Below are 22354 nucleotides of genomic sequence, written 5' to 3'. Positions count from 1 at the left end.
AACCTGGGCTGTTTCCACACCTCACCATGGTGAAAAGCTGGGGCCGATCCCACACCTCCTCCAGTTAGGGTGGCACAGTGTGCGACCCAACACCTCACCTCAGGATGGAGCTGCAGGGGGTCCCCCACCTCACCCTAGTTGATTCCACGCCTTACCTCGGGTAGAACGGGGTTTAACCTCACCATACGCATCTCACGTAGAACTCGGGTTATTCTCACACCTCAGCTCCGTGGGGACTAGGGGTGATCCCACATCCCACCTCAGGGTGGAGCTAAGGTCTATCCCACATTTCACAACAGGGTAGAGATAGGGTTGATGCCAAACCTCACCTCAGGGTGGAACCGGGCTGGATCCTACACCTCGTCTCAGGATGCAGCTGGGGCTTATCCCAGCCCTCACCTTAGGAAGGAACTCTCTGTCTCAGCAGCTAATTGAATGGACATGCAAAATGGGCTCCTCTCTCATTTGCTGATTTAGATGACGAACGAGGGGAGACTGACATTTTGCTAGAGCGTCTGCCTCCTGAAACAGGCCTTGAGGTACCAGAGCGACATAGCTTTTATTTCGCGTGAGACTGAAGGGACAGCGTGGGAGCGGGGGGCATGGTGCCAGTGCTGGCGTGTCCTGGGGCGTCAGCCCCGCCGCCTCTGCTTCTCCTTAGGCAGCAGGTGGCCCGTGGGCTATGTGAAGAAGAACAGCCATTCCACCTGGTCCTTGTCCACCAGCTCGTGCCTGGGCGCCTCCTTGCTCTGCAGGGCAGGTGGCCGCGAGCGGCACACCAGCCTCCTGCCCCTCTGTGGGGACGGGCACGCCGTGAGCCTGCGCCCTGACAGCAGAGCCCCAGCGCTGAGGTCTGCACACCTGGCCCGAGTGCACCAGGAGCCCAGGGCCCATGCCAGCCTCTCTGGTCACTCGTGGTCAGCAGGCGGGCCGGGGCCACTGTGAGCGCTGCGGGGGAGGAAGTCTAACCAGCCTGGACCGGACCTGCCCCCCGGGATGAGCCAGGCGTCGGGAGAGAAGGGGGGAAACCTGGAAACTCAGGGGAAACGCCAGGCTGAAGGGCCCGTCTCTCCTGCCGCGAGGATTACGGGAGACCCCGCAGTGTCCTCGTTTGTCCTTGGGGCCGTGTGGATGCTCAGGCCTGCTTTAGGGACCACGCATCCTGACGCCGGGGCCGGAGGCCAGAGGCCACTCCAGCCCACTTGCTGTGGTGGAGGACGCAGCTGTTGGGGGGCCCTTACTGAGGGATGATGACCTTGGCCTGTGGTCTGGCTGAAACATAGGTGGGACCCTGGGGTGGGGGCTGAGCTGTGGGCGCCAGCGCTCTGGGCGGAGGGCCCACAGCCGGGCAGGGCTGGGAGGGCACCCAGAGGAAGCAGGTCCCGAGGGGCAGGTGGGGCGGCGGGCCTGGAACGGGAGAACTTGCTCCACCCTGACCCCGCTCTGCTGGCCCATCTCCCCCCGAGGACCTCAGCAAGAGCATCTGCAAAAGGGGGCGAGCCGGGGGGGCTGCAGGCCATCACCCCTCCCGGGCCCCGGCGCCTCCCCAGGGCCACCTCGCCCACCTTCTTCTTGACCTCGGCCTGGGCCCGGGCCCGGGCCCGCTGTACACGTTCCTCCTGCAGTTGCTTCTGCAGCATTAGCTTCTCTTCCCGGAGTCTCGGGGGCAGGAAGAGAGGGGTTCATGACCAGAGGCCCAGGGAAGGCCACCGAGTCACCAGCTCCCTCCCACACGGCCCTCAGGCCACAGCCCTCCATCTTCTGAGAAAACTGTCGACTCCTCTCCACCTCCCTGCCAGGGGGCAGGGCCTGGCTTCTGACCCTTGCTCCGTGCAGGTCGTGGCACTGGGCTCATGCCCCCGGGAGACCCGACTTCCTAGCTCGTCATCCCTGGTCACCGATCCACTCCCCCATCGCCGCCCTTGAAGGCCCAGGCCCCAGCAAGCTCTAGGGTCCCGTGTCGTCCTCTGTACTTGTGGCCGTCAAACCTCTGTCCAGTGCCCGCTCCAGCAGGGCCCATGGACACACAAGAAGAGCCCTTGTGCATGTGGCAGAGACACGGCTGCTTGCAGGTGACCGTGTCTCGGGGCTCTGCTAGGACCGAATGAACCAGGTGGCCAGGGACTGGCCTGCACCCCACTGCGCCCGTGGGGAGCTCCACGGGCCTCCCTTTGGAGCCGGGCGTCCCCTGCTGACCTAGGCTCCCTTCAGCTGCTCCCGAGCGGGCGCCTTCCCCCTCCACCGCCCCCCACCCCTGGCTCTGGCAGTGCAGCTCCTCTCCCCCTCCAGTCCAGCCAGCACAGTGCCTGCCACCGTCCCTTGTCTCCGGAGGCGAGGCCGGCTGGCCGCACCCTCACTTTGGCTCCAGGCTCCCTGACGCCACCACACGCCCCACTCCCAAACAGGGACTTTCTCCGTCGGGCTGAGTGTGCCGTCCCGTCTGGACCCCCAGACGCCCCCAGACGCCCGCAGATGCCGGCTCCCCTCCCTCAGCATGCAGCACCAGGTCCTGCCGCTGGTTCGGGAGCTCCGCGGGCAGGGCCGCATCCGACCTCTGTCCTCAGTGCCAGCCCAGAGCCGGGGCAGGGGTGTGAGGGTCCCTCGCCCCCGGGCCCTCCCGCTGAGAGACAGCTGCACGACCAGCGGCACCTCACCTCAAATGGCGCTCCTTCTCCTTGGCTTTCTCGGCCTGCTCGACCCTCACCTGGGGCACCCGCTCCAGGTTCTCGAGCAGCTCGTTCAGCTGGTGCTCGATGGTGGCCAGCATCTTCACGGTGCCCAGGCTGGACTCCTGCTGGCTGCTGACACAGTGCTGGTACACGTCCAGCACCTTGCGGTTCAGGCTCTCCAGCAGCTTGTCCTGCGAGGTGGGAGGCCTCCCTCCAGTGTGGCCACGCGGGCCTGGGCCGGCCCCTTGCCCCAGCCTGCCAGACCTCTCACTGCGGCTTCTTTGACCTCCCAGGGCCCTGCCCAGCAGGCAGTGGGGCTCGGGAAGTGGGGGGGGGGCACAACTGGACGCCTGGACTTCTCTTGGCCAGAGTGCCTGACCCCTTGGCCCTCTTGTGGTCAGCTAGATCCTGGGTCCCGGCACCTACTGGGGCTCACGTCTGGGCCTCGGGGTGCCCACTGAGGCCCAGCCCCTATTCCAGGAGCCCGCCTTGTCCTGGCCCCGCGCTGACCTCAGCTCCCCCCAGGACCACGTTCTGTGACCTGCTTTCTGTGTAGCCCTGGGCAGGTGGACTCCCCTCTCTCAGCCTGTCCTGGCATTCAGAAAACTCAACGACCGCTGTCCCACGGGGTGGTTACAAGAGGAGCAGCAGGCACAGGCCAGGCACAGGGCACAGCCAGCGCCCACTAGTCTGCAGGAGGCACGGACGCCTGGCCTGCTCTCGGGGCATCCCAGGTACCTGGCCCGGTGCCTGGCGCACAGTAGGCATTCAACGGGAATTTGAATGAACTGGGAAGTCAGGTGCACACCCTGGGCCCCGGGCATGCTGTCAGGAGGGGTGTGCCCGGTCCCAGGACACATCCCTGGCCTCTGTGCCCTCAGAACTCTCCCCCCCGCCAAGCCTGGCTGGGGACGTGCCTGCCCTGCTCCTGGCAGGGTCACTTCCAGACACACTGTGTGTGTTTAAGAAGCTGATGTAGTCATTGAAGGAAGCAAGGGATAGAGGAGGTGTGTCGGGGAGCTGCCTGTTCACAGGGCGTGAATACATGGCTGGTTCTGCTTTGAGGCCAACGGCCTTGTCCAGTGGTGCCCCTGGGTCAGGCCCAGAGCCTGGACGCTGGCAAGGGGCCACGGCAGGCCCAGAGCACCGCGTCCCCGGGGCTTCGCTCTCCCACCATCCGAGCTCTGAGCACTGGGCCCCGTCCCAGCAGGTGCCCATGAACGCCCCCACCCTCCCACCCTGGCCTGTGGCCACATGCCCTCTGCCCACCACCGCCACGGGCAGCCATCTGTCCATCCAGAGGCCCTACCTCCTGATCACCCTTGTACTCGCCGAAATGGAATATGCGAGCTTTGAGCTCCAGCTCCGCGGCTGTCTCCTCCTCCCTGGCGACGGACATCATCAGCGTGCTGATCCACTGCTTCAGTTGGCTGACCTCCCGCTCCCTGGATGGGGGACCAGCACCTCTCTGAGCCTGCTGGCCTCTGCCGCATGCTGAGGGCTGGGTGAGGCCCAGGGTCAGAGGCGCTGGTGAGATGCGGGAGGAAAATGTAAGATCTTTAACAATCCACACTAAAAAAAACAAAGAAAACAAAAACCAGCCTCACCGAGGTAGGTAATTCACCATAAAATTCTTCCCAAGTGCACAGTTCAGTTGTTTTTAGTAGAGTTGCAAAGGCGTACAACCGTCACCATAATCTAATTTTAGAACATTTTCACCACCTGGGGAGAAACCCCGGCGGTCACTCCCACTCTTCCGTCCCCCCTACTTTGCCTCCTGGATGTCTCAGTAACGTGGAGCCACACGACATTTGTCCCTCTGTGTCTGGCTCTTTCGTTCAGAACAATGTTTTCAGGTCTGTCCGTGTTGTAGCGCGTACCAGAGCTTCACTCCTTCCTGTGACCGCTGTGGTCCATCTATGACTCTGCAGTAGTGCGCTGTGTGCAGAGCCCACACTTTGCTGATGGCTTCTTCACCACTGGACACCTGGGTACTGCCCACCTTTAGGCTCTTGGGAATAATGCTGCTATGGACATTGACAGGACAGGGCTTGGTGAGGACACGTTTTCAATTCTCTTAGGAATAGGACAGCAACGATCAACTCTTACATGAAATAATATACTGAGAAGTTTTTTAAATCTTTCACAATCATGGCAGACACTGACCATTGTATGTTGGGGTTTCTGGAGCAGGAATCCTGGCTCTTAGGGTGGTCGTGGGGCCGTCCCGTACGGGCGGCCGCATGCAAGTCCTGGCCAGGGTAAGCAGGACATCGGCCCCTCAGCCAGCAGTGCCGGGAGGCCTAGAGGTGTCCCTTACCCCTACGGTGATTTTGTGGCTCTGCACATGGTTGATGGAACCTACTGACATTTTCTCCTTTACAGGCCAAGTGCCACGGGCTGCTGCTCCTTTGCCCACTGGGGGCCACCGGTCCGTCACACGCACCGCCGCAGGGTTACGGGCCTCAGCCTCCCGGTGCCCCCCCGGGCTGCAGCCCCATGGCTGTGGGGCTGAGGCCAGAAGCCTGAGCATGAGGGATCCTGACCTGGTCTGGCCAGCTCTCCTGGGCTCTCAGAGGCAGATGGTCTGACAGGCCACACGCAGCTCCCACATACCCTCCCCCCGGGCCCTTGTGGGGTGCACGCAGGTTGCCCGGGACAACAACAGAGGCCGGACACCCCTCCAACCCTGAGTGCCCACCAAAAGGGCGGGTGCGTTCGGGGTCAGTGAGGCATCTCCTAAGGGTACGTGATTGCACTCGGTTCTAGCCTGTTTTGTAAAGCTTCCTCTACGTCCAGCGCCTGGACCCATGAGTGACCCTAGAGCCGGCACCTCTGCTACGTGGACCAGGTTGGGGGCCGGGGGGTAATTTTGATGTCCTATTTCTTCTCCAGGTAATTGGGATAAAAAGGTACCTTTTCCCCACTAGTTCTCTTTAAATGTCAAGTTGTTGGGTCACAGGCTTTTCTCTTCCACCAGATCCCACTGGTAAAGGAGAAAAGTCTCAGGAAATGCAGGGCACGAGGGACACACTGCTCAGTGTCGGTCCTTTCAGACCAGCGTGCACATCACCGGCACATCTGTCAGAAACGCAGGGTCCAGGCTCCACCTAGGACCTGCCCAGCTAGAGACTTCACTTACCAAGATCCCCGGGAACCCTCCTACAGTGTGGGAGGGAATGCAAGCTTCTGCAGCCACTGTGGAGAGCAGTGTGGAGGGTCCTCAGAAAGCTAAAAATAGAGCTACCATAGGATCCAGCAATCCCACTCCTGGGCATATATCCAGACAACAGTCTAATCCAAAGAGATACACGCATCCCCATTTTCAGAGCAGCACTGTTCACAACAGCCAAGACATGGAAACAACCTAAGTGTCCATGGACAGACGAATGGATAAAGAAGATGTGTTGCATATATACAATAGAATACTACTCGGCCATAAAAAAGAATGTAATAGGACTTCCCTGGCGGTCCAGTGGTTAAGACTCCGTGCTTCCAATGCAGGGGGCACGGGTTCAACCCCTGGTTGGGGAACTAAGATCCCACATGCCACAGGGTGCAGCCAGAAAGTAAAAAAAAAAAAAAAAAAAAAAAAAGAATAAAAGAATGCCATTTGCAGCAACATGGATGCAACTAGAGATTGTCCAACAAAGTACAGTAAGTCAGAAAGAGAAAGACAAATATATGACATCATTTATATGTGCAATCTAAAATATGACACAAATGATCGTATCTATGAAACAGAAACAGACGACAGACAGAGATAAAAGACCTGTGGTTGTCAAGGGGGAGGAGGTTGAGGGAGGGATGGAGTGGGAGTGTGGGGTTAGCGGATCTAAGCTATTATATACAGAATGGATAAACAACAAGGTCCTGCTGTAGAGCACAGGGAACTATGTTCAGTATCCTGTGATAAGCCATAATGGAAAGAAATATTTAAAAAAAAAATATATATATATATATATATATGTTTGTGTGCCAGAATCACTTTGCTGTGAAGCAGAAATTAACACAACATTGTAAATCAACTATACTTCAATTTTAAAAAATACTAAAATTTAAAAAACAAGCAAGATCCCTCGGGGAATCCAACGCACAGCACCTGAGGAGCATTTTGCCACCGGAAAAGTGATCACACAGGGAGGGAACCTATGGGTTGAAAGGGACTTAAAGATACAACTGATTGCAGAGTATCGATCTTATTTGGATTCTAATTCAAATTAATGATTGAAAAACTCCGTTTATGGATTTTGAATATTCAATATTAAGGATTTCTTTTTTTAATGCTATGATGGTATTGTGGTTAATTTGAAGAGGCCTCATCTTTTTAGAAGTACCTATTGAAACAGTTAAAGATTAAATGATACAATGCCTGGAATTTGCTTCAAAATAATACGGGAGGGACTTCCCTGGTGGCACAGTGGTTAAGAATCTGTCTGCCGATGCAGGGGACATGGGTTTGAGCCCTGGTCTGGGAAGATCCCACATGCCGTGGAGCAACTAAGCCCATGCACCACAACTACTGCACCTGCGCTCCAGAGCCCGCGAGCCACAACTACTGAGCCCGCGTGCCACAACTACTGAACCCACACGCCTAGAGCCCATGCTCCGCAACGAGAAGCCACCGCAATGAGAAGCCCATGCACCCCAATGAGAAGCCCATGCACCACAATAAAGAGTAACCCCTGCTCACTGCAACTAGAGAAAGCCTGCACGCAGCAACGAAGACCTAATACAGCCAAAAATAAATATATAAATAAATAAATTTATAAAAATAATATGGGACATAGGGAAGTGGGTGGGTTCTAGGTGAAGGGAGATTGGCTACAAGTTGATCACTGGTGAAGCTGGTGATGGGATCCTGGAGACTCATTATACCATCCTCTCTACTTCTGAAGATTTTTTTTTTTTGATGTGGACCACTTTTAAAGTCTTTATTGAATTTGTTAAAATATCGCTTCTGTTTTACGTTTTGGTGTTTTGGCCCCGAGGCGTGTGGGATCTTAATTCCCTGACCGGGGATCGAACCCACACCCCCTGCACTAGAAGGCGAAGTCTCAACCACTGGACCTCCAGGGAAGTCCCACCTCTCTACTTTTGTATATGTTTATGTGTTTGAAATTTTCTTAGAGCCACTGGGCTGAACTGGAGAAGTTATAATAGGTTTTTTAGACAGTAACAAGAAAGAGAATCCCTTCATAAATACCTGGGGACATATACTCAGAAAGTTTGCTGAACTGGTATTAAAGAGACAGAGAGAGAGAGGGAAAAGCGAGCAGAACCAAATGTGAATAAAGGTCATTCAAAGACCAAGCAAAAGAGAAGGAGTTACCATTTTCCTGCAGAAATAGCAGCAAAAAGAACAAAAATAACATCTTTTGAAGTCGGGGAAGATGGTAGAGTAGGAAGCCCCAGGAGTCTACCTCCCCATCCAGACCACTGTTGCATTGGCAGAACTGTGATGGAGCTCTTCTGTAACTCTGGAGTCTGTTGAGGCTTGCAGTTTCTAAGGGAAGACTCTGATGTAAAACTGTGTTCATTTCTGTCCATTTCAGCACTGAGCACAGTAACAGCTACCTATCCCCCACCTCCATCCCTGTGGCAGCATCCACAAGGGAAAGTCTCAGAAAAGACCTGAGACCTTAAGTTTACACCTCAGGCTGACTCTCAGCACAAAGATAGCGTACAACAATCAAAACAACCAAAACCAACAAACAATGGCAACAATAAACAGAAAACCCTGGGGAAGAGACAGAATGTGATTTCCAGAGTTAACACATTATTAAACTCAAATATTCAGGGTTTACCAAAACTTCACAAGGCACACATAGAAATGAGAAAGTATGGCCCATTGACAGGAAAAACAAACAAACTGTTCCTTAAAAAAACATGACGGCAGGTATACTACCAAGACTTTTAAAAAACTGTGTTAAAAGATGCTCAAAGAGGGGCTTCCCAGGTGGCGCTGTGGTTGAGCGTCCACCTGCCGATGCAGGGGACACGGGTTCGTGCCCCGGTCCGGGAGGATCCCACATGCCGCGGAGCGGCTAGTCCCATGAGCCATGGCCACTGAGCCTGCACTTCCAGAGCCTGTGCTCCACAACAGGAGAGGCCACAACAGTGAGAGGCCCGCGTACCGCAAAAAAAAAAAAAAAAAAAGATGCTCAAAGAACTAAAAGAAGATGTGGAGAAGGTCGAGAAAATGATGTGTGAACAAAATGGAAATACGCACAAAGAAGTAGAAAACTTAACAAGAAATCAGAAAAGAAAACCTGGAGCTAAAAAACACAATCATTGAAATAAATAATTCACTAGAGGGATTGAAAGGCAAACTTGAGCAGGGAGAAAAAACAATCAGTGATCTTGAAAAGGGGACGATGGAAACGATGGAGGCTGAGGAACAGAAAAGAAAAGACTGAAGAAAAGCAAACAAAGCCTAAGGAACCTGTAGGACAACATCAAGAGGACCAATATACGCATTGTGGGCGTCACAGACAGAGAAGAGAGAGAAAGAGGCGGAGAATGTATCTGAAGAAATAATGGCTGAAAAGTTTGCAAACTGGATGAATATACACATCCAGGAAACTCAAGGAACTCCAAGTATGAGGAAGTCAAAGAGACCTACACTGAGACACATTATAACAAACGATCACAGGGTAATCGAAAGCCAAAGAATCTTGAAAGCAGCAAGAGAGAAGCGAATCCCCACATCCAAAGGACCTTCAATAAGATTTTCAGCCCATTTCTCATTAGACACTGTGCAGGCCAGAAGACAGAGGCCAATATATTCAAAGTGTTCAAAGGAAAAAAACAAAAGAGTCAACCATGAATCCTACATCTGGCAAAAGGGTCCTTTAAAAGTGGAGAAATCAAGACATTCCCAGATGAACAAAAGCTGAGGGACTTGGTGACCACTAGAGCTGTCCTGCAAGAAAGGCCCAGAGGAGTCCTGCCAGGTGAAATGAAAGGTTACTGATAGAAACTTGAAGCCACGTGGACAAATAAAAATCTCAATAAAGGTAAATACATCAGCAAGTACAAAAGCCAGTATTACGGTAACAGAGGCTTGCTAAAAAAAAAAAAAAAAAAAAAAAAAAAAAAAAGAAGAGATCCTTCTCACCCCTCAAACTTGAGAGCCGTGCTCACCTAGACCCGGCATTAGGATTCTGGAGGAAACGAATGACACACGCTTGGCTCTGGCTCCTTCACAGGACCTGGGTTTTGTTTGTCTTCCTCGTCTGCTCCAGCATCGTAGCTTTTTCTTCTCGGTCTTATCCCTGTGGAGGTGTCCAGCGTGAGCTCCTGTCCCTGCACCTGGGCCTTGGGTTCAGTCCAGGGCGGTTTTCACCTGCCGGCGCACTGGCTTTTGCCTCTCCTGCCTTCCGTCTGTTGGCACCTGGAATTCCTCCCACTCGTCACCTGCAGGCGTAGCCCTGGGCCCTGCCCTTTCTCCTGCAGTGCCACCTTGTTCTTCTCCTTGGAGCTCTGGTAGCTGTCCCAGCCTACTGCCCACTTTGCCCGCCTGACTGCCGGCCGTGTTCAGTCCTTATCACGCCCTTAACCCCGGTGGGCTTTCCTGTGCCCCGATGGGTCTTTCCCCGGCGGGGCTGAAGCCTCTCCAGAGAGGAGTTAAGACGTTCTCCTAATTCTCACAGCGTCTACGTTTACTAGGACTTCTCAAACTCATCCCCTTCGTGAATGTTTTCTCTCCTGTTTCCGATGCCAGTTTTTGTTGGCTTCTCTGTAGAGCTGGGAGTCAGTGCAAGTCCAGTCCCGGGACCTAAGGTGAGTTGTGTCGCTTTAATCGAGTGTCGGGATGGAGCCTGGGCTGGAGGCTGACATGCGGGCTGGTGTCCACCGGGCCGTGGAGGCTCGTTTCCATGACTGAGCGGCAGTCGTGGGCTGCAGGTGCCTCGCGTGGCTGCCAAGACTCAGCCTACACGGCGTGTGGCCTCAGCCGAGGCCGGCACGGGCCAGCACTTCCTGCTGGGTGTGGCTGGCCTTGGCCCGGTGGCCCCAGCTACTGCAGGGCTGACCCTCACCTCCAGCGATGGTGTCTGGGGTTCTGCTGGATTCCTTCCTGCACATTCTCTGACTTCCTGGTTGGGCTGGTCCTTCTTGGAGGCAGGTTTGCGCGGTTTCCAGGAAGGGACCGAGGCTTTCTCTTTCCTGCTCCTGTGGTCACTACGGCACAGCTGGGAGGGGCTCGGGTTCCCTCTGGCTTGAGCACCTCCGCTTGGCTCCTCTCTGGTCCCATCACCTCTGCCCTGTCTGGAGACACAGAACTGACCCTGGCGCTCAGGCTCTGTCCTTACCTCAGCCTGTCCTGTGTCTCTTGTGTGTCTCAGGCCCATCTTCCTGGTCTGGGCTCTCCTTGACCCTGAATGGAGGGCCCAGGGAGTGAGCGTCTCAAGCAACTCACAGCAGGGAAAGGGCTGGGACCTGAGGGAGGGAGCCAGGGAGCCAGCGTGCGATTCAAGGAGGTGTTCGCCCTCAGGGTCACATGCGACTCCTCACATGCGGTGCCCTTGACAGAGAATATATGATGCCCTGTCGGCTCGTCCTGCAACCTTACGCGCCCAGTCAACGTACAGGGGCGACTGGCCAAGTCAGCCTTAAAAAGTCCTGAATTCACCAAACAATATTTTGTGGTTGCGGTTTAATTTACGTATCAGAAATGTACCATTTTGTGTATACGGCGGGGCTAGACAAACGTACACGCTGTGTAAGGACCAGCATAATCGAGGCACAGGGCCTTTTCACACCCCCAAACTTCCTCGTGCCCCTCGGTCTCCTCCCTCCCCTTCCCCCACCAAAGGCACCTGATGGGCTGAAGTCTCCATTCACTTTGGCTTCTCAAAGATGCTCACACCCTGAACGCAGGCTGAACTCATCGACTTGCTCTCACCAGTGCCACGCGGGCAGCACGTCCCTTCTGTGACCAGGTTACAGAGGATCCTGACTTCCGTCTCGCTAGGAGACTCTCTCCGCTGGCTTTCCGGCTTGCACACAAGCTGCCCTATCCAGGAGCCCACGTGGCAGGGACTGAGGGTGGCCTCTGGCCTAGAACCAGCCAGGACCCAAATCCTGACAACAGCCGCGTGCACGAGCTCGGAGCTCAGAGCCTTGGGACGATTGCAGCCCAGCCTCCACCTGGACAGCAGTCCCCGTGAGGCCCCGGAGCAGAGAAGCCAGCCCAGCCGTGCACAGGTCCCTGACCCAGAGAAAGCCTGACATGATACATGTGTGTTAGACTGAGCCACCGGGTTTTGGGGTAATTCGCGACGCAGCAATGGATCACACACACAGTTGGTTCTAGCCTCCCGATTAATAAGACAGTCGGTGTTCTCTGGTGCCTGGCTTCTCTCCCTCACCCGCATCACTGGCTGGCGTGATAGTCTGCTCCTTCTTACTGCTCAGTAGATTTGTACGGCGCGTAACGGCCCCCTTTACATGTCCGCGCCCTAACCCCACGAACCTGTGAATACGTTACATTACCCGGCAAGGGGGAACCAGGGCTGCAGATGGAATTAGGGCTGTTAGCCAGCTAACCCTGAGATGGAGAGATGGTCCTGGATTATCTGGTTGGACGCATTGTAATCACAAGGGTCCTTGTAAACGGAAGACAGGGGCAGGAAAGAGAGTCAAGCAATGTGAGGGGAGGAGGCCTCCGCTGGCACTGCTGGCTTCCAAATGCAAGGGCAAGGTGGCCTCTGGAAGCTGGAAAAGGGCTCTGCCTCAGGGCCTCTGCCGACACCCTGATTTTAACCCAGCAAGACCCGTGTCGCGATTCTGGCCTCCAGAACTGTAAGAGGATAGCTCTGGTTGCTCTAAGCCCCTCGGTTTGCACTAATTTGTCACAGCAGCGGTGGACACCCAACGAGAGTGCTGTGGGCAGGCCGCACTGTCCATCCGCTCGCCTGCTGGTGACATGGCGTGAGCCCAGCCCTGGCGGCTCTGCCTGGCTCCACTGTGGCACTCCTGAGAGTTTCAGGACACTGTCTCTAACACGGCCACTCTTGCTTCCACTGTGGGAATACACTGCTCATTTGCTGTTGTATATATTTTTTGAATACAGACTTCATATTTTAGAGCAGTTTTAGGTTCACAGCAAAACCGAGTGCAAGGTACAGAGATTTCCCGAATTTCCCCTGCCCCCCACCTCCCCCACTATTGACATTCCGCGCCAGGGTGGTCCGCTTACCACAACTGATGAACGCACATGGGCCCATCATTATCACCCAGAATCCACAGTTAACACTGGGGTTCACTCTTGGTGGTGTACATTCTATGGATGTGGGCTTTATCCATCATTGTGGTGTCACATACAGTATCGTCACTGCCCTAAAAATCCTGGGTTCTCCATATTCATCCCTCCACCCCCCAACTCCTGGCAACCACTGATCTCTTTTTTGTGTGTGTGGTACGCGGGCCTCCCACTGCTGTGGCCTCTCCCGTTGCGGAGCACAGGCTCCAGACGCGCAGGCTCAGCGGCCATGGCTCACGGGCCCAGCCGCTCCGCGGCATGTGGGATCTTCCTAGACCGGGTCACGAACCCGTGTCCCCTGCATCGGCAGGCGGACTCTCAACCACTGCACCACCAGGGAAGCCCGACCACTGATCTTTTCACTGTCTCCCTAGTTTTGCCTTTTCCAGACTGTCATACAGTTGGAATCACACGGTTTTGTAGCCTCTTCAGATTGGCTTCTCTCACTTCGTCATATGCAGTTGAGTTTCTTCCATGTCTTTTCACGGCTCAACAGTTCATTTCTTTTTAACACCAAATAACATTCCACTGTCTGGTTGTATCTCCTGAAGGCCATCTTGGTTGCTCTCAGGTTTTGAATAAATTATGACTACAGCTGCTATAAGCATCTATGTGCAGGTTTTGATGTAGACCTAAGATCTTAACGCCTTGGGTAAACACCAAGGCGTATGACTGCTGAATCCTAAGGTAAGAGTACGTTTGGTTTCGTTAGAAACTGCCCAACTGTCCTCCAAAGTGGCTGCACCTCCATCGATGATGAGCGTTCCTGTTGCTCCACCACCTCACCAGCACCTGCTGCTGTCAGTGCTCTGAGTTTGGTCATTCTGATGGGTGTGTAATGGTAGTTCGGGGTTTTTTTGTTTTTTTGTTTGTTTGTTTTTGGCCACGCCTCACAGCTTGTGGGATCCTAGTTCGTTGAGCAGGGATAGAACTCCAGCCCTCGGCAGTGAAAGCTCGGAGTCTTAACCGCTGGACCGCCATGGAATTCCCTCTCGTTGTTGTCTTAATCTGCATTTCCCTGAGGACCTATGACGCCGAGCATCTTTTCATGTGCTTTTTTGCCATCTGACTATTTTTTTGATGAGGTGACAGTTCAGATCTTTGGCCCATTTTTTTAATCAGGTTGTTTATTCCTTATTGTGAAACTTTAACAATATTAAAATTTTAACAATTTTTAAACAATATTAAATTTTTAACAATGTATATTTTGGACAACAGCCCTTTATCATACATTTTGTACATATCTTCTCCCAGTCTCTGGCTTACCTTCTCATTCTCTTGACATTGCTTTTCATAAAGCTGAATTTTATATTTTTAATGAAGTCCACCTTATCAATTCTTTCTTTCACAGACCGTCTTCTTTGGCGTTGTGTCTGAAAAGTCATCACCGTACCCAAGGTCATCTAGGTTTTCTCCTATATTTTCTTCTAGTTTTATAGTTTTGCATTTTAGATGTGCGTCTGTGATCCATTTTTGAGTTAGTTTTTGTGAAGGGTGTAAAGTCTGTGTCTAGATTCCTCTTTTTTTTTTGCATGTGGACATCCAGCTGTTCCAGCAGCATTTGTTGAAAAGACTGTTTGTTCCATCGTACGACCTTTGCCCCTCTGGGAAAAATCAGTTGATCACATTTATGTGGGTTTATTTCTGGGTTCTCTATTCTGTTCCATTGATCTCTATGTCTTTTCTCTTGCCAATTAAGTCTTGGAGTCAGGTAGTGTCATTCCTCTAACTTCGATCTTCTCCTTCAATACTGAGTCGGCTCTTCTAGGTCGTTTGCCTCCACATAAATTTTAGAATCAGTTTTTCAATATCCATAAAAAAAACTTGCTGAGATCTCGGTGGAGAGTGCACTGAATCTGTAAAGCAAGCTGGGAAGCACCGATACTTTGACATATTTGAGTCTTCCTACCCATAAACATGGCTTGCTTTATCAGAATTTTGTGGCTTTCCTCATAAAGATCTTGTACATATTTTGTTAGCTATGTAAGCATTTCATTTGGGGGGACGCTAATACATCTTCAGTTTCAAATTCCACTTGTTCATTGCGAATGTATAGGAAGGTGATTGACTTTTGTATATCAACCTTGTATTCTGTAACCTTGCTATAATAGTTTACTAGTTCCAGGAGGTTTTCTTTGTTGATTCTTTCATTTCTCCTACACAGATGACCATGTGTTCCGTGAACAAAGAAAGTTTTATTTCTTCCTTCCCAGCCTGTATACCTCTTACTTCCTTTTCTTGCCTTGTTGCATTAGCTAGGACTTCTAGTACGATGTTGAAAAGGAGTGGTGACACAGGACATCCTTGCCTTGTTCCTAATCTTAGCAAGAAAGCTTTAAGTATGACGTTAGCTGTAGGGCTTTTGCAGACATCTTATATCAAGTTTAGGAAATTCTCCTCTATTCCTAGTTTATTGAGGGTGTTTATGATGAATGAGTATTAGATTTTCTCAAATGCTTTTTCTGCATCCATTGATATGATCATGTGCTTTTTTTCTTATTTAGCTTATTGATGTGGTGGATTACATTAATTGATTTTCAAATGTTAAACTAGCCTTGCATACCTGGGAAAAATCTCACTTCATCGTGGTGTATAATTCTTTTTATACGTTGTTGAATTCAATTTGCTAACATTTTGTTGAGGATTTTTACATCTCTCTGTTCACGAGAGATACTGTACTTTTCTTGTAATGTCTTTGTCTGGTTTTGTTACTAGGTAGGTTAACGCTGAATGCTGGTCTTAGAGAAGGAGTTAGGAAGTATTCCCTCTGTTTCTATCATCTGGAAGAGACTGTAGAAAACTGTTATCTCTTCCTTAAATGTTTGGTAGAATTCACCAGTAAATCCATCTGGCCCCGGTAACTTGTGTTTTGGAAGGTTTTTTTGTTTTTTTAAATTTTTATTTATTTATTTTTGGTTGTGTTGGGTCTTTGTTGCTGCACATTGGCTTTCTCTAGTTGCAGCGAGTGGGGGCCACTCTTTGTTGCAGTGCACAGGCTTCTCATCGCGGTGGCTTCCCTTGTTGTGGAGCATGGGCTCTAGACGTGTGGGCCTCAGCAGTTGTGGCACACAGGCTCAGTAGTTGTGGCGTGCGGGCTCAGTAGCTGTGGCTCGCGGGCTCTACAGCACAGGCTCAACAGTTGTGGCACACAGGCTCAGTTGCTCTGCGGCATGTGGGATCTTCCCAGACCAGGGCTCAAACCTGTGTCCCCTGCACCGGCAGGCAGACTCTCAAACCCTGCGCCACCAGGGAAGCCCATGGAAGGTTATTAATTATTAATACAATTTCCTTAAAAGACAGGCCTACTCAGATTGTTTATTTGTTGTATTTTTAAAGTTTTTTTTTAAAGATTTTTTTGATGTGGGCCATTTTTAAAGTCTTTACTGAATTTGTTACAATATTGCTTCTGCTTTAAGTTTCTGGTTTTTTGGCTGTGAGGCATGTGGGATCTTAGCTCCCTGACCAGGGATCGAAGCCACACTCCCTGCATTGGAAGGCGAGGTCTTAACCACTGGACCACCAAGGAAGTCCCGAAGTTTTCTTTTTCTTTTTTCTTTCTTCCTTATTTTATTTTAGAAACGATGGTTGAGTTCATGTAAGTTAAATGCCTATGGGCTGTGACTCCTCTGGAAATAAACTGTTGGTGATCTTGGGGGTGGCTCACCTGGCTGAAGATCAGCTACCAGACAGCCCCTCCAGGATTCTGCCGTGAGGCCTATGGGTGCATGTGTATGTCCTCTAGCATGTTCGTGGAGTCTGGGAGGCCGCCTGCCTCTCCCCAGCTCATCTCGCCTTGTATCTCTGCCACTTCCCAGGTTCCAGGAAACAGTCCTTCCTGAGAGCCTACGTTTCTGTATGATTCTGGAGCCCCTCAGGAGGAAATTCTCCAGGGTAGATGCAGCCCAGCAAGACTGAGCCCTGAAGAACATGGTTCCCCCGGGACTTCACAGCCTCGGGCCGGCTCCCGCCTCAGGGCTTTTACACGTGCCTTCCCTTTGCGCGCAGCCCTCTTCCCCCGAGATCCCCATGTGGCTTCCCGCTGCTCAGGAAGTGCCTGGCTTAAAGGACGCCTTCCCCTGGAAGCCTCCCCTCCCCTCTCCCATCTGCTGCGACCCTCCACTTCAGCCTTCCTACGTCACTCTTTCTTTTCCTCCTAGCATGTGTTACTACCTACAAGTCAAATCTGCGAGCCTCTAAGTCGGCTCCCACGGGCTGTCAGCTCACGAGGCAGGGCCTTACCTTATCCCTGGAGAGCCTAGACCCCAGCCTGACCCAGAACAGGCGCTCAGCCACTGTCTGGGAATAAACGGATGATTCCTGGCTCCCAGCAGGCCTCACGTGGTGCCCCGGCCTGACCCTGCCCAGACCAGCTCTGGGGGGCCTAGTGTCAGCAATAAGGCCCTGCGCGAGAGGGCCTTGGAGATCTCCCCCTCTGCGTACAGGCTGCTCCAGGGTGGGGAGGGGCCTGACCCGCTCCCAACCCCAGCCCCCCGCCCAAGAAGACACACCCTCTTCCCAGAGCCAGGCCTTAAGTCTGCAAATGGAGCTTTCCAGAAAACTGAAGCCATGCACAGGGCGGGGAGTGCACAGCCCAGCTCCCAGTTGCTGTGGGAGGTCCCAGGAGGAAAGCCAGTGACAGAGCCCCCTCGCTGCCCGGGCGCCCGGCGGCGTGAGACCTACATGCGGATCTGGGTGTTTTTCAGGGTGAAGCTCAGCTCTTCCAAGGCCTCCTCCATCTCCTGGGTGTTCTGGACCAGTAAGAGGTTCTGCTCTTCCAGGTTCACGAAGACATCCAGGAGCTGCTGGGGCTCCGTGAAGTACAGCTGCAGCTCCTGCAACCAGAGCCACGTGGAGCTGCTGGACGGCGCGGGCCCGGCTCCTGCGGCCCCCGCCCAGAGCGGGCACTGACCTCCCCGTCGCTGTCTGGGTCCTCCTGCACGGGGAGGGTGGAACAGGCCCTGCGGAGACACGGGGTCGGGGAGGCCTGAGGGCGTGACGCCCGCCCCTCGCCCCCTCCTCTGTCCCTCAAGTTGCCGAGAAGGTGGCGCTGGGCTCCTCTCGGCCCCCAGCTGTCACACGGCAGCCAGGGGGAGAGGGTCAGCACCCAACTAGCTCCTCTCATTCCGGCCAGACTACAGCTCGCGCCCTCGGGGCCTGTGAGCCCCCATCCCGAGGCGGCTCTGCCCCTCCCCACCGGCTCCTTCCCGCACTCCGGGTGCTCAGCAGCTGTGCACCTGCGGCTCCCCATTCACCGTGCGCCTTTTCTGCCCACCTCCTCTGTCAGATTCGGCCGTGCCACGTGTCCTTGCTGGTCCCACGCACAGCTGTCGTGACACGCATGCCACGGGGCAGGGACCGTGCTGGGCGGGCCCAGAGGCCACAGGAAAGGCTGCTTGGGCCGCAACACTGCAGGGGGCCCTGGACCGACCTCAAACCCGCTTTCGTCACCCCTCCTGGCCTGCTCCAGCCTGCACCCTATGCAGACACGCAGGTTCTGCTGGCCCCGGAGCTGGCGAGGGGGGCTTGCAGCCGGGGAGAGCTGGGCCGAGGCCTGAGAGACTCCAGGCCCCGACCATCGTGAAGTACGGAGATGACAGCGCAGGGCCCACGCCGACAGCTAACACACTCCCAGGCCTGTGCCCCACCCCGTCTGCACATTGATGCCCATTCGGCAAATGAGAAACACGCTCCTCAGAGAGCCAGTCACCTGCCGAGGTCACCGCTAGGACACTCTTGGCCCAGAAGGTGCCCTTCTAAGAATCCTCCTTCCAGGAGGACAGAGCCTGGGGCTGGGCTGGACTTTAGCCCCCACTTGCCCTCTCGGCCGAGTGCCTCGTGCAGCCCACAACCTGCCCACACGTGCTCAGTGGCCCTGGTCACATGGCTAGTAGAGGGCGGGGCCCAGACCTCTGTTCTCAGGGTCTGTCCCGACAGAAGCCTGCTGCTGGGAGCTCCAGGGCTGAGGGCAACGTAGGGCGAGGAAGCACACACACGTAACCTCTTCAGCTGGAAACAGCACCCCCGACAGGGGTTCCTGGGACCAGAGTCAACCTGCTGCGTGGCTTGTGCAGTTGGTGATATGTCCACAACACTACAGTATCAGAGAAGGAAGTAGCAGGAGACCCAAGTGCAATCATGGCCGTGCTTTGCTGAAACTTCCTGGACTCTGCAGCCCTGGCCCCGAGGGCAGGTGCTGGAAGCGGAGCCAGGGCTCCAGCTTCGCCTGGCTGCTCAAGGCCCCAGTCCCCTCTCCGCTGCGTGGGCAGCACTACAGGAGGGGCCGGGGTTTGGGGTGGCTGGGCTGGAGGAGCGAGGGGACACGGAGGAGGGAGTGGGGCAGGAGGTCTGTCCCATTGTCACCTGTCACAGCTGGAGAACAGCGGGCATGGAGGGGGGGTGGAGAGGCACTGCAGGAAGGGACCCAGGAGAGCCCGGGGGGCTTGGGGGTCCTAGAGGTGGGTGTCGGAGGGACCACGGGGCAAGTCACCGGGTCTGGATCTGTTTGATTTGCTTGTCCCTTACCATGTTTTTTTAAAGACTTAAAAGTAACTGTCACAGTTAAAATTTGGGACTTCCATATGAAAATCCAGACTTCCTGATTCTCTTGAAAGGCTCGGAGGCTCTGCCAGCCGCCAGCCGGCACTCCTGCCACAGAGGGCGTGGGCAGGTGCGTCCTGTCCCAGGCGCCCACCTAGCTGCTTCATCTGTGTACCTTTGACTGTCCCACCAGCGCCCAACTGGGCCACCCCAACTCAAGTTCACCAAATCAGACAAAAAGAAAGCTTTGCTTGGGAAACATCTCGCTTTTCAGGCTTAAGTCTGACTCCAGACCGTCCAGGCTAGAAACAGCCCCTCCCGACCCTCTCACCCCGGCTGGGGTGCCTCTGGCCGGAGCCACTGGGGGCCGCTCCGCAGCAGGCCAGTCACCTCCATCACCCACCCCCCACCAAGCCCACTCACCTGGGGCCCAGCCTGCCAGGCCCACTGGGCCGGGGGCCCCCCTGGTGGCTGACAGTGCTGGGCCGGACCTGCCTCAGCTGCGGCACCTGCAGGAGCTTGGTGGCCTTCTCTGGGCCCTGCTCCTCTGGAGGAAGCAGAGGAGGGCTGTCCATCTGCCCCAGCCCGGAGCAGGGCCCCTCCAACCTGGGGCAGCCACATACCTCTGAGATCTGTCTGGCCCTTGATCTCTGGTCCTACAGGAAGCACAGGAGGACTCTCAGATGGCTCAGGGGCACAGAGTTCCCCAGGACCCTCCCCGAGGTCCCCCTCAGCGGCAGGAGGAAGGTTTGCTTTGACAGTCGGCGATTCTCCCAGGAGTGTGTGGGCTGAGCCCGGGGAGGGGGGGGCTCTGCGAGCAGGGGAAGGGGCCTGGAGCCAGCTGGACACAGGCTCTAGGAGCACCCAGCACGCCCTCTCTCTCCTGCTACCTTTGTCCCCGAGTGTAGAGAACAGCACGTTCTCCTCGGAGGCCTCGACCGCCTCCCTGGTGCTTGTGAGAGATGAGCGCTTTCTCTCCTGTCCCTCCAGCCACTCCTTGGGCGACAGCTTGTACAGGAAATCCTTGTAGATCTTGTAACGCTGCAGAGTGTCTTCAAATTTGGCGATTTCACTAGACCCGGGAGGGGACGGGCAAAGTCAGGCTCCGTCCCTGGGCCCCTAGGAGGGGAGGCCGGGCCCAGAGCTCCCAGGCCTCCCGAAGGACAGGCGCCGGAACTCCGTGTGCGGGGAAGGAGGCCGCCCTGCCGGGACCAGCGCGGCTCACACCCCGAGTTGCAGCCGCTCTCAGGGTGGAGCGAGCCCTGCCCGGTGGTGTGGCCTCAGGAAGGCCCCCGACTCTCTCCTGGCCTCGGTCACCTCATCTGAAAAGCCCCACAGGGCTTGGGGTCCCTAGAGAGCCGAGGCTCAGAGGTGTGTGTTGTGTGGGGCTCCTCCGGCTCCCGGAGGTGTGCTGGCCCGGAGGGCGCAGGGCCAGCTTGGCGCCTGACCTCACCTCTTGACGATCGTGATCTGGTTGGTCAGATCGCGGATCTCCAGGATCGTCTCCATCTTCGCTCTGGTCTCCTTCTCAGCCCTGGGGGTGGGGCGGGGAGGGAGCCAATCACAGGGTGTGCAGGAGGGGCGTGTACTCTGCCTTCAGTCAGGGCGGGAGGCGGGGGAGCTGCCAAGGAGGGGCCTGGCTGGCTGGGTGGTGGGTGTGCCAGGCTGGGGTCGGGCTGGGTGGGCGGTGGGTGTGCACAGGCTGGGGTCCGGGCAGCTCACGCTCTCAGGGCCTGCAGGGAGCTGCGGTCGTTTTCCCTGAGGAACTCTTCAAATCGAGCAGCGTCCTTCTCCAGAAACTTCTCCGCCCGCTCCAGCTTGGCCTCCTCCTTGGCCGCCAGCCTCTCCAGCCGCTGGATCTCGTTCCGTTTCATATCCAGGGCGTACTGAGGGCACCGAAGCGGGAGTCACGCTCCGCACAGGGACAGCCCGCTGGGCCCGCGGGGCAGCCAGCCTACCTGGAGGAGGAATGTTTGCCGCTTCTGGGTGATGTAGCTGTGTATGTCATCAGGTTCCATCTTCCTTTCTGCAACAAGAGGCACGAGGCATCTGGGGCGGGCAGGAAGTGGGAGAGAGACCCAAGCCTGCAGCCTTGGGTGGGCACAGCCAGGCAGTGCGGAGCCGGCCTGCCGGCCTGGTGCTACACCTGGCTGTGAGGCCCAGATTACTACAGGGATCGCGAGAGAGCCAGCTCTGGCTCCAGCAAACGGAAAGCAGGCTCTGCTGACATAGTACAGCCTCCATGGCTAGAGACTGGCCAGGTGGGAAGTCCTTCCGTATGTCTGACTCGAGTCTCTCTTGCTGTAGCACCCTTCTCACCTGGAATGAAGCTCTGGACACGCCCACCCTGGAAGTTTTACCGGGCTGGACTTAATAATAAAAGGTCTATGGGCCAGGACAGTGAGAGAATGGGGGCAGTGAGAGAAAGGTGGGGCAGCGTGATCTCTCCTTGGGGTTCCCTAAGCACACAATGTGGGCAGCAGCTAAGTCTACCCTGGCAGGGTTTCAGCCAGGCGGAAGTTACGTGTACCTTCCGGAGTACAAGTAGGGAGGCATCGCAGCTGGGCTCAAGGCCCATGCGGGCCTCCTTCCCTGCCTTTCTGGAGAGGAAGGCCTCCAGCTGTGGATGGAACCGCGGGGCTCTCGGCCTTTTCCCTCAACTCCTCTCCTTTCCCGAAGAAGCCGGTGTGTACACAAGTTCCGTTTTCAGTCTTGAGGTCTGGCCTGGCCTCCCCGGGCTCCTCACGGGAGGTCAGACCTGCTGGGTCCAGCTTTCCCCACCCAGGCGCCACTTGCCGCTCCCACGCCTCAGAAACGGACAGTGAGGCAGAGACAAAACACACGCAGCGCTGCTTCCCTGGTGCAGAGCTCCACACACAGA

The 22354-nt window shown here is 55.1% G+C and overlaps 1 protein-coding gene across 1 annotated transcript in view; it reads right to left on the bottom strand.

Annotated features, from left to right (window-relative positions):
• Positions 1 to 280: 280 nt before the first annotated feature.
• Positions 281 to 22354, bottom strand: part of CFAP100 (cilia and flagella associated protein 100) — a 46056-nt gene continuing 23982 nt past the window's right edge. The window contains exons 6-14 of the mRNA XM_073787817.1: positions 21432 to 21499; positions 21196 to 21359; positions 20927 to 21007; positions 19897 to 20545; positions 17617 to 17894; positions 3979 to 4114; positions 2655 to 2860; positions 1566 to 1659; positions 281 to 794 (exon numbers count right to left, since the gene is read on the bottom strand). Of these exons, the coding sequence (XP_073643918.1) occupies positions 681 to 794; positions 1566 to 1659; positions 2655 to 2860; positions 3979 to 4114; positions 17617 to 17894; positions 19897 to 20545; positions 20927 to 21007; positions 21196 to 21359; positions 21432 to 21499 (1790 nt within the window). The 3' untranslated portion in view covers positions 281 to 680. The remainder of the gene's footprint in view (positions 795 to 1565; positions 1660 to 2654; positions 2861 to 3978; positions 4115 to 17616; positions 17895 to 19896; positions 20546 to 20926; positions 21008 to 21195; positions 21360 to 21431; positions 21500 to 22354) is intronic.

The sequence above is a fragment of the Tursiops truncatus genome, chromosome 10 (assembly GCF_011762595.2).
Source record: "Tursiops truncatus isolate mTurTru1 chromosome 10, mTurTru1.mat.Y, whole genome shotgun sequence".
Lineage (NCBI taxonomy): Eukaryota > Metazoa > Chordata > Mammalia > Artiodactyla > Delphinidae > Tursiops > Tursiops truncatus.
This window is presented reverse-complemented; position numbering and strand designations above follow the sequence as displayed.